Genomic DNA, 12,500 nt, shown 5'->3' with positions numbered 1-12,500 from the left:
CTCCTCCTCCTCGTCGTCGTCGTCGTCGTTGTCGTCTAGCAGTGCGTGCCAGCAGCGCGAGGCTAAAACAAGCACGGTGGCTGCTAACGCCGATGAGCTGGATCCGGCCGCGACTAATGCGACCAACAACTTTGAGTACGACGACAACGAATGGGACATTGGCATAGGAGATCTTATAATCGATCTTGATGCGGACATTGAGAAGACGAGGGACGAGAAACTGAGCTCCTCGGGGACAGGCATGGCTTCTACGCCTGCCTCGGCAGCATCGGCCACGAATAATCCGAATCATCATCATCTTCAAAACTCAGTGTCAGCTTTGAACTCGTCTAACTCGTCCAACTCGGTATCCGGAGTCGTATCGTCTGGCGTAGTATCGAACGCGGTTAATCAGTCATCGTCCTCGTTATCGTCCAATTCGAATTCGTCGAACTCGTCTAACGTCTCGTCGTCCTCGTCGTCCTCCTCAGGCTCGTCCTCGTCGTCGTCCTCCTCCTCTTCGAACTCTTCCTCGTCCGGTGGTGCCGGTGGTGGTTGCGTCGTCGGTAATTCGGGAAACGGCCGAGCCCAAAGCCCCTGTAGCTTAGGCGCAGGTGGCAACGCTCCTACGGCGAACGGGCCGATCGTCATCGGCGGTAACAACGGTACTGGTAACAATCAGACGAGCAACGGTTCGACCTCTTCGCAGGTGCAGCAGCTAGTTACGGGAGGAAAGCAAGGGTCCGCGACTGTAGTGGGCGCGGTAAACGCCGTGGTACACGGTAACGCCGGAAATCCCGGCAAGATGGCCGTTGAACATTCGGCGACCGTCGACAAGGGCCTCAAGATGAAGATCAAGCGTACGAAGCCCGGAACGAAGAGCAGCGAGGCCAAGCACGAGATCGTTAAGTCGAACGAGATCAATGGTACGGCCTCTTCCCAGGATAGCAACAACGGATCTTCCCAATCGTCGAGCTCAACGTCGGGTTCGGCGACATCGGGCTCATCGTCGACCTCCGTCGGGCAAAACTCTCAAAATTCGGAGTGTGTAAGCGGTGCGGGTGGTGGTAGTGGTGGTGGTGGTGCCGGTGGTGGAAGTGGTGCTGGTAGTGGTGGTAGTGGTGGTAGTGGTGCCGGTGGTGCCGGCGGCGGTGGTAGCGGTACCACGGCCGGTCAAACCGGTGCCACCGGACAATCGTCTTCCTCGAACAAATCTAAACCCAGCCATTCGCCGGCCTCGGCGACCGGGACGGGAAACGCGCAGTCCTCGACGGCGGGCTCGAAGCGCGGCTCGAGCGGACATCGCCGTGAAAAGGCTCGTGACAAGCACGAGAAACCACAGAACAATCACGCGCCGCAACAATCGAAACCGGAGATGAACGGAACGGCGAGGCCGCCGGCACCTCAGAGTCAAAACTCGGCGGGACAGGCAACCCAGTCGCAGGGACCGACGCCGGCAGCGACGGCGCCTCAACAGACTCAGGGACCACCGCCTAGCTCAAGGACGGGCTTTTCTGTCTCGCAAGGAGCCGGACCACCGGCAACTAGCGCCGCGGCGCCCTGTCCTCCGCCGAGCCCGGCCAGCGCAACGGCAGCTGGGGCCCCGGCCAAGCCGGAACAGACCAAGGTGGCCTCCGTACCGGGACCACCCCTTACTACGCCGGCCGAGGAGGCCATGGACACTGCGGCTAGTCCTCCTCCGGCCAAGAAGATGAAGACGTCCAATACGGAACCAAAGGTAAAACAGCCTTTCCGGTAACTTCGACAGCCTCTACCGACACCTATACCATCTATACCTCTTTTTCATTCAAAACTCGTGCGTTTCCAACGTCGAACGTCGCCAACACTGAACATACAGTTATTTCTCCTTTAGCCATATATAAGACATTTTATCGTTTTCACGTGGGTTCTCGACCGACTACTATATGCGAGAGTCCACGCAATCGGCTTGGATTTCTCAAATACAACGACGTTGTTAATTAGTCCACGGGAAACACGGATGATGTAATGAATCAGCCGCACAGTCGGCTTTTCATTTACCTCTCGCGTGTTACCGCTGCTGCTACTACTGCCGTTGCTGTTACTACTACTACTACTACTACTGCTACTACTACTACTACTACTACTACTACCACTGCTACTACTACTACTACTTCTACTACTACCTACCTACTACTATTATTGTTACTACTGCTGCTGCTACTGTTACTACTCCTACAATCAACCACTGCCTACCGTTCAACGAAAGTCGTTTTAAAATCGCCGTTTTGTTCCTCGAAATCATTTTATTATAGACACTCTATGGAATGAAACGAGAGTTCCACGCGTTGATTTAAAAACTTTTACAACATCCCTTTCGTCGAATTTTTTTTTCTTCTTTTTTTTTTTATTTATTTTAATTCGATGTGCATCGAGATGGATCGAGATCAAATTCTCTCTCTCTCTCTCTCTCTCTCTCTCTCTCTCTCTCTTTCTCTCTCTCTCTTTCTCTCTTTCTTTCTTTCTTTCCTTTTTCTTCTCTCGTTCTTCCTCTTTTTATGTCTCTCTTTCTCTCTTTCTCTTTTCAGAAAGCTCTCGTAAATCCTGCTACATATCGTTTCTTGATCCGTCCGTCAAAAGCCGTGCATTATTTCCCCTCGAGAAGGTCTCTAACGTTATCCGATTTTACGCTCGGCCGCACGCGCCGAGCCGGTTGAGCTTCGACACTAGGCCAACACAAATTTTTCACTTGGAACGCTCTTTATCCCGAGTAGGATGAGAGAGAGAGAGAAAGAGAGAGAGAGAGAGAGAGAGAGAAAGGGGGGTGAGTAGGGGGGGAAGTTATCCTTTTCAACGAATGGATATACTAAACCTTGGAGATTCAGAAATCACCGTAAGAAATATTTCTAAGAAATAAAAAAGAAAATCAACGAGGAGAATATTTTCTTCTTTTTTTTTTCTTCTCCTTCTTCTTTTTCTTTTTTCTTTCTTTTTATTTCTTTTTTCCTTTTTTTCTGACAAAGATCGACGAAGGCTTCAGTCACCTTGGCACACATCGACTTGTTCTCTCTCCTTACCTTCCGATCTCGCATTTCTCGCGTATATCCGTTAGAGTAGTAGCATGTAAAAAACATTCATACCACATATATGTGTGTGAGTATGTGTACGCGCGTATGGGAACGAACCGATGTAAGGTCGTCGTACGTGTCGCGTTGTTGTGTGACCGCGTTACACGTCCGTCGTTCGTGATAAAATGATTGGATTTTGTTGTCATCTTTTATCATACCTTTAGTCTTATCTGTGTATATTCGAATATACATATATGTACGTATACTCGAGTGGTTGGATGTGTGTGTGTGTGTGTGTGTGTGTGTGTGTGTGTGTGTGTCGAGTGAAAATATATCGTCGATTGGCCGTTATCGAATTTTGATAGCTAGTCGTTCCAAGTACAATGGCCCTTTGTTCGAAGACTGTCTCGTGACAGATCGTTTCTGATGTGGGTGGAATCCTAAGTACGATAGAGTTTCTTTCGATCTTTGAAACGCGATATCTTTCACGTCGAATGTTACTTCGTAAAATCTACGATCAAGGAGATCGTACGTCTAAATCTAAAAACGTATGACGTCTTTGTATTTGTATTTGTATTTGTATTTGTATTTGTCCTTCGGTCTTTTAGTACTTGGTATCTCGAAAATAATAATGGAAATATTTTAGTCAGAATTTAATTCAACATTTATTTTTTAATAATTTACATTTGAGCATTCTGTGTGTGTGTGTGTGTGTGTTCGTATAAATATCCCGTTTAATATCCCTCGTATTTGAATATGCTTCAGCATACGTTATATCGATGATTGATTTTTTTACCTCCCGACCCTCCCCCCCCCACCCCCTTCGTGTCCAATTTAAATGATTCGCTCGAATTTGTTAGAAATTTTGTTTAATATTAATAAATAATATATAAATCGAAAATTCTCTATAATTTGATGAAGTTAAATACTTGGGATTCGGGCGTGGCGGCGCGAGGGGGAAGCAGGAAGGGAGGAAGATACGTTTGTACAAACTTTCTTTTTTGTTTATTTATCTTTTTATTCCTTTATCATAAAGATATATCGAAGTAAATACCTAAAATATTTCCATGCTTACTCTGGGGACACCCTTTTGTATATACTAATCCCATCGGATCCATTGGTCAATTATATTTTTTCGTGATAACATTTAATATATTTAACGATCTTAATTATTTGTGAAAGAGAAATTTAACGTAGGAGTTTCTACGACACGTGGAATCAATTGCGATCCTTCTTTAAATCATAAAACCACGATGGAAGTTAACTCGTTCTTGCTATCATGGTTTTTTTCCTCGTCTAATAAAAAATAAAACGTGAAAGATGAAAGTTACGTCCTTTCTCGTTCGCATTTCTGCATATTCGACTTCAAGTGAAGGGAGCAAAAAAAAAAAAAGAAAAGAAATAAAGAAAGAAATAAAGAAAGAAAGAAAAAGAAAAAAGGAACTTGATCTCTGTCGAAGCTCTTTTCTTCTGATTCGATCATATCGATCGATTCGATCATTCGATCATATATAGATGATAATCTCGAAGATAAAAAAAGAGAAAAGGAAAAAAAAAAGAAAAAAGAAAAAAAAGAAGAAAAAAAAGAAAAAACTGGAACCTCTAGAGAAGAGAGGCTAAGAAGTTAGAAAAATAAACGAAAATGATTGAAGAGCGTGGATCAATGTCAATCGGACGATCCGATCAACACGTCGTAGAAAGGGACGTCATGATCTAGATCGTATACGGTAAACGGTGGAATGGGTAGAGTTGGGTGGTAAGTAGTTGGATGAGGTGGGGAAGGAGAGTGGGGGGACAGTGAAAGAGAGAGAAGGCGGGGGAATGTTGTACGTAAGAAAAGGAACTGGGGTGGGAAGGAGAGGGAGGGGGATATTATAGACTCTGTGCGTGCTCGCACTTCTCAGTCAATTACGAGACGAGTCTCTACGCTCATTAGCATTAGTCCGTGCACCGCACGTGCGTTTCCACGCGAGGAACAACATGTATAGTTCTGGATTCCAGCTGTCGAGAGTTCCTTTTAAAGAGAAAGAGAAAGAAAGAGGGAGGATGTATGTATGTGTATGTGTACGTATGTGTGAGAGAAGGAGGGAGAGAGAGAGAGAGATAGAGAGAGACAAAACGAGACTCTAAAGCAGTATTCTCCAAGTCAAAGCAAACCTAATTGGATCGACGTCCGTCTACGAATAATACGAGTTGTACGAAACAACACTCTAATCGCGTTTCAACTAAAGACCTTTCTTTTTCTTTTCTTTTTTTTTTTTTCTTTTTTGTATTTTATTTTTCCTTTTTTTTTTTTTAAGCTTACGTAGATACGTAGGTAATATAATACTTTATATTTTCACGATTTTTCTCCTTTTTCTTTTCTCTCACTTTTTTTTTTTCAAAACTCGATTTGTTATCATCTGATACGATTTATATATATATATATTACACGCGCGCGCGCGCGCGTGTGTGTGTGTGTGTGCGTGCAGTATATTCGTTAAAAATGGAATCATCTTGTATTAATCAAGCTAGCCGTGATAAAATATTTTTAATTCCGTGTTTCATGTTCATTACAGAAACATGTTAATGATTGTATAGATAACAAAATGTTAGAGTTTGGATCGATAAGCATCGATATCCTGAAAATCTCTTTATGCGTTGATAGAATGAGAAAAAAAGTGGGATCTGTTTCTTTATCTCTATCAATATCTCTCTCTCTCTCTCTCTCTCTCTCTCTCTCTCTCTCTCTCTCTCTCTCTCTATCTATCTATCTATCTATCTATCTATCTATCTATCTATCTATCTCTTTCTTTTTATACTATTTTTTTTCATTGATTTTGTGCCCATAACAGCTGATTCGAGATTTCCGATCATCAAATTCACGTCGAATGAGTGCAACATACATATATACATACATATATATATTACACGTATATATTATGTCCTATATGTACATATATTTAGATAGGAAAAGAGGAAGATCAACTTGCAGGAAAGGCCAGAGATTTGCTTCGGTCGCACGACGCGTCGTTTGGCAAATATTTTTGATCGCACCCCAGACTGCGAATTGACGTTTATCGACGTTCGCTAAGGGGGTGGAACGAGGGTGAAACCAGACTCGGTACATGGAGGGTGGATCTCTCGTGGCACCCGACGTGCAACCTAGCAAAGCTGAATCTCTCTCTTTCTCTCGCGTTCTTTCTCTCTCTCTCTCTCTCTCTCTTTTTTGCTTCAGGGGAAATAATCTACCCCCTTTTGTACATAGTTTCATCATACGTATATACGTGAAGTCTATATAATGGATACACGTACGTTCCACCTACACTGTTTCGACGTTCGTCGATACCATCGCGTTTATTTACATTTTGCAACGCTTCCATTATTTCATCCTCTCTTTCTCTCTCGCTCGTTTTTCTCGTTTCTCTTTCTTTCATTCGTTATTTTTTGTTGAATTATTTCAACACCTATTCTCCGCTCTCTCGCTTTCGGTCCCTTTTTTTTGTTTTTTTTTTCTTTTTTATTTTTATTATTATTATTATTGTCGTTGTTTCCTTTTTCCCTTTTTTTTTCTTTTCTTTTTTTTTCTTTTTTTTTTTTTTGTTGTTTTTTCCCCTTGTTTTATCTCTCCTCACATACACATTTTTGATAATTTCATAATAAACGCTCGACGTACAATGGCATTTCTGTAAAATCATTCGACATTCAGCGTTATACATACGTAGATACAAAAGCGAGCCTCGATCGATTACAATGATGCTTGTTTATGTTTTCTCTATTCTTTTTCATTGGTATTAGGATTTTTGTTCTTTGTCAATGTAATTTTTTTTTCGCATTTCATCTTTCTTCTTCTTCTTCTTTTTCTCTTCCTCCTTCTCCTCGTCTTCTTTCTCTTTCTCCTTTTCATTCCTTTTAATCGCATTGTTTCTATTTATTTTTCGACGTTAAATAAATAAGAGATTTTCTCGATCGCGAACGAAAAAAGAAAGAATGAAAAAGCGTAGAAAAGAAGAAGTAGAAGAGGAAAAGAAAAAGGAAATAAGTTACTTTTGTCATTATCTATCTTAGGTTACGACAAATAGAAGAAGGGTGAGGTGGTGGGGTCAGTGGGTGGATGGATGGGTAGGAGGAGAAGGTCAAAAGAGAAGAAAAGATTTATTTAGACGTTCCTTATGATATCGTCCTCGTTACAGTTGGTAGAACAGGAAGTAGAGAAGATTCACCGTTAGAGAGTTTCTCTCGTACTTGCGACAAACGACTACCTCCTAAAATTACTTTCCGCTCGGAGAATTTCCTTCCTTCCTTCCTTCCTTCCTTCCTTCCTTCCTATCTTCCTATCTTCCTTTCCTATCTTCCTTATCACGACGATGTACTTCTAAAGAAAGATTATATATATACACACACACATATATATATAGAATGTAAGTATGTCGTCGTCTAAGATCGCAACGCGAGCGAATCACTAGAAATTACTGATTTGTCACGCACCAACGAACCGTGCGAAGTAATCAAGTACTTACATAAATACATCCATAGACAAGGATTATTATCTCTTAAGTTATCGCATGTCTTGATGATTGGTGAGGAGGGTGTACGAAGAGGGGGAAATTATTCGTATAGATGTATTCGAGAGGAACTACGAGAGAGAGAGGGGGGAGGGGGGGAGGGAGAGAGATTCATCGAGAGAGAATAGAAACGACGGGGAACCTACAACAAAAAAGGAGAAGAACAAGAATAAGAAGAAAGATCCATTCTGTAGAGCATGGCTGATAGGTGGTTAAAGATAAGCATCAAGAGATAGAGATAACGAGCAGGCGAGCAAGAGAGAGAACGAGAGAGATTCGCAGTGAAAGGCCGCGAACGCTTGTTTTCATCGCGTTTCTCGTACCTCCATTTTGCTCTCTCTCTCTCTCTCTCTCTCTCTCTCTATCTCTATCTCTATCTCTATCTCTATCTCTATCTCTATCTCTCTCATTCTGGTATCCCGGCCAGCTTTTCGCAGGATTGGACTCTGGCAGGCTTGATTGGTCCACCCGGGAGGATGGAAAAAGAGTGAGAAAGATGGATGAAGAGAGAGAGAGAGAGAGAGAGAGAGAGTAGGGGCGGAGGAGAACGAGGGAGGAGAAGATATCAACGTGTTCGTAGTGGTGTCTATGTTAGTGTGCATCAACGAACACGAGAGAGAGGGAGAGAGAGAAAGAGAGAAGAGAGGGTTGGTCTCGCGTTGTCAGCGACGCGCGGCTGCTTTGAGTAAAATTGGGATTTTGAGAGAGAAAGATAGAGATAGAGATAGAGTCAGAGGGAAAGAGAAACAGAAAGAGAGATAGATAGAGATAGAGAGAGATGGTTGAATGAGGGTGGTGGCTTCAGCAGCAGCAGCAGCAGCAGCAGCAGCAGTAGTAGCAGTAGCACGGTGGCGACGCCGCTACGAGCGCTGTTAGAGGGGTAAGAGGACTTGGAAAGAGGGATGAGAGAGGGGGTGGGTGCTGACACCGCGGCGTGAGGTAGGGGTAGCCGGGCGAAGGGGGTGAAATCAATACTCTGCGGTCTCCGCCCTCAGGAGTACACGGATGAATACACGGACAAACACGAGCGTCGCCGACTTCGTCGTCGTCGTCGTCGTCGTCGTCGTCGTCGTCTTCGTCGTCGTCGTCGTCGTCGTCGTCGTCGTCGTCGTCGTCGTCGTCGTCGTCGTCGTCGTCGTCGTTGTAGTCGTCGTCGTCGTCGTAATAATAGAAGAAGAAGTAGTAGTAGTAGTAGTAGCAGTGGTAGTAATAGTAATAGTAGTAGTCGTCGTCGTAGTCGCCAGTGACGACGCCGTTTGTCGTCTTTCGTCTTTCCAGACTTCCGTAATGCCTCGCTCTCCTCTCCTCTCTCTCTCTCTCTCTCTCTCTCTCTCTCTCTCTCTCTCTCTCTCTCTCCTCCTTTCTTTATATTCTCCTTTCCTCTTCGAGTTCCTTTTTTTTTCATTTTCTTTTTCTTTTTTTTTCTTTCTCTTTTCCTTTGCTTTCTTTTCCTTTCCTTTTATTTATTCCTTTTTTCTCCCTTTTATTTTCCTCCTCTCTTTTCTCCTTTTCCCGTCACTTTCACATTCTTATAAAACCGAATTCGAGAATGAAAAGGTCGAGAATTTTCATCTTGAAATTTGTTATGTATATGTATATATGTATATATATATGTATGTATGTATGTATGTATGTATGTATGTATGTATGTATGTATGTATGTATGTATAAACATAAAATCTCGATTTTTACCTGTAATACTATTCAGAATGAGAGAGATCTTTATTGTTTATTCGAACAAATAAAGAATGAGTTAAGAGAAAATTCATTTTATAATAGATAAAATGATTCTTCAAGGATATTTTGGAATTTAAAATAAGACGTCGACCTATCGATCGATGCCCCTATACTCTCTCTCTCTCTCTCTCTCTCTCTCTCTCTCTCTCTCTTTTTCTCGCTCGCTCGCTCGCTGTCTAAAAAGAAAAAAAAAAGAAAAAAAAGAAAAAGAAAAAAGAAAGATAAAAATAGAAAAAAAGGTTTACGTAGTGGCAGAAGAATGAAAATGTTGCGTCCGTTCAACTGGAAAGCAGATCTCTTCTCTCGGTTTCACTTCTTTTCTCGTTGTCGTATTTTCACAAGCCAAACCGTATCCGCCAACTTGAAGAACCCGACTTCGAAGCCCTTTTTCTTCTCCGTTACCGCTTACTTTCAGCCCTTTTTCACGCGTCGTCGATTATACGGCGCGTTCGTTGAAACGCACGGAGGAACTGACGAGAGGAGGATAAAGATGAAGAGGAATAGGAGGAAGAGGATAGATAGATAAAGAGAGAGAGAGAGAGAGAGAGAGAGAGAGAGAGAGAGAGAGAGAGAGAGAGAGAGAGAGAGAGAGACCTGCGAGTAGGATTGTAAGAGGAAACGAGCGTAGAAGCACTTCGACTTCACGAAGATCATAATGGCCGACGTTGATGACGATGTTCCGTTGGAAGGCCAAGAGAGAGGAGAGAAAGAGAGAAAGAAAGAAAGAAAGAGAGGGAGGGAGATGAAAGAGATAAAATATGTATATGCTGTTTTTGAAGATTTAACCTTTCATTCGATACACTTTCTTATCGATTTTACTGTAACGAGCAGTTTGTTTTCTTTTTATTTATCTTCTTTTTTATTTTTATTTTCCTTCATTTTTTTATTTTTTTATTTTTTTTATTTTTTTTATTTTTTTTTTTTTTTTTATTGCATGTGTTTTAATCTTCATGTGAATTTTATTTCTTTCACGTTTTTTCCCTTTTTCTTCTCTCTCTCTATATATATATATCTCTCTTTTTTTTTTTTGTTCGTTTTTGTTTGTTTCTTTGACATTGAATATTTCATTCTATTCCGTATAACAATACTGTAGGGATTCATGAAAGAATTCGATGTGACATTTTAATGGAATATTGTTTATTATGTTTCATTTTTAATGCCAGATCTTTTGTCACAATTTTGATCAATTTTGAACAATATATTTCTGTGACGATCTTCTAACGTTAAAATTAAATTTAATTTTCATTTATTCGATCTATTAAAATTATATCGAAGAGATCAGTTCAAATCGTAATTCAAGTCATTCGATTTGATGATTCATTAAATTTAATTACGATGAAATAAAAACAAAAGACATGAGGACGATCGAATAAAAAAATTTTGAATTTATATAGGTGTATATTTATTGAAAAGTTGATTTCGTCTCGAATCAGGTTATCGCATATATTTCATTTACTAAAGACAAATTGAAATCTAATTTTTTTTTTTTCCTTTTTTGGAAATCAATGTAAGAAAATGAAGTATAGTTTCTAATTAGCATGCATTTAGCAGTAATAATGATCGATAATATAAATAATCTTCATATCAACGGTATTCGCGTTTTCTCTTATCTCGAATATATACGTTTGATATCTTATATCTTAGGCAAGAAAGTAGAAAATTATTGGGTACGATATGTATAATTATACAGTCAAGGGATCCTGTAAATTTCATACCAATGTATTCGTCCGATCGTTATTTAATCGAAAGTAAAAAATTATTATTCTTTATAATATTTTTATTCCGATAATTCATATCCTCTCGGGTATCCAATTATATACGTCCATTGAATTTAATATTATTTTAATCGGGTGTTGCGTTTGAATCGAATCATTTTTATCTTTTTGCGTTTGGTTATCGCAGATCAAGGATAATTTCCCGTAGTTTTTGTTTGCCGATTCGAATTCTCTCAGGTCCAAGTTTGTCGTTTTTTTTTTTCTTTCTTTCATTTTTTTCATTTCTCTTTTTCTCTGATATTTCTTCACGAGTAAAGAGAAGAGAGGAAGAAGTAAGAAAGAGAGAGAGAGAGAGAGAGAGAGAGAGAGAGAGAGAGAGAGAGAGAGAGAGAGAGCGCGTTAAAAACAAATCGATCGGCTCGCGTTAAGAAGGCGCGTATAGCGATTCAGGTACGGCTCTTATTATCGAACCCTTTCGGCTTCATCGAATATCGAGTCTCGATACTCGATACACGATATTCCACTCACGATCGCGCTCCCACAGCTCGTCCATGCAATTTGGCCTTCCCCGTTGAACCGCAATTCCGATCGGCTGCATCCAAGAGGGGGTGGGTAAAGGGGAGAAAGCGCTGTCTCGATCTCTCCGACGGTGCGGCCTTTTCTTTTGGTATCTTTGATCTCCGTTCGATCATATCTTTTTTCCCCCCCTCTCTTTCTCTCTCTCTCTCTCTCTCTCTCTCTCTCTCTATCTATCTATCTATCTCTGTCTCTCTCTTTCTTTCTGCTCTTTTTCTCTTTGTCTCTAAATAAAATGCGGAGATGAGAAAAGAAGTTAAATAGAAAAGAGAGTTGTTGAATTCGTATCGGTCACTTTGAATTGTATCAATTTTATTTTATCAATTTTTCTTTTTCTTTTACTTTTACATTTTTTTTTTCTTTTTTTTTTTTTTTCTATAACCGAAAGTAAACGATATGTGAAAATATGAAGTATACATATAATGAATATGATATATATTTCTTTTTATATAGAGAGAGAATTTTATATAATTTTTTTTCACCGTGAAATTTATATATATATATATATATATATATATATATATATATATATATATATATATATATATATATATATATGAAACTTTTATAAAATTTGATTTACGTCGTAGAATATTTTACATTTCAAATTAAATATTTTCAATATGTTTCTGACAAAATGTGTCAACTTTAATAGAAATGTATGTGTTATTTAGTAATTATTATTACTATTTCTCTTTTTCTTTATATATATGTATATATATATTACTATATATTATTATTATTAAATATATATTAAAAATAATATATATATATATATATATATATATATATATATATTTTATATATATATAAGTTTTGACAGGAATTATATCAGACGAAAGTGAGATATAAAAAAATTTCTTTGAGCGAAATTAAATAGAAAGAAAAACGAGGGAGCAACA

The 12,500-nt window shown here is 40.0% G+C and overlaps 1 protein-coding gene across 15 annotated transcripts in view; it reads left to right on the top strand.

Moving 5' to 3' along the window:
- The window catches only part of LOC124424162 (zinc finger protein 608-like), a 202,324-nt gene that overhangs the window by 138,476 nt on the left and 51,348 nt on the right, over positions 1–12,500 (top strand). For 13 of the 15 annotated variants that reach the window (XM_046962829.1, XM_046962820.1, XM_046962817.1 and 10 more), the window contains one exon: positions 1–1,717. This exon is cut by the window's left edge and continues 1,435 nt beyond it. In XM_046962829.1, the coding sequence (XP_046818785.1) occupies positions 1–1,717 (1,717 nt within the window). The remainder of the gene's footprint in view (positions 1,718–12,500) is intronic. The other 2 variants (XM_046962831.1, XM_046962832.1) reach the window with 1 other exon arrangement.

This window comes from Vespa crabro, chromosome 5 (genome assembly GCF_910589235.1).
Source record: "Vespa crabro chromosome 5, iyVesCrab1.2, whole genome shotgun sequence".
Taxonomy (NCBI): Eukaryota; Metazoa; Arthropoda; class Insecta; order Hymenoptera; family Vespidae; genus Vespa; species Vespa crabro.
This window is presented reverse-complemented; position numbering and strand designations above follow the sequence as displayed.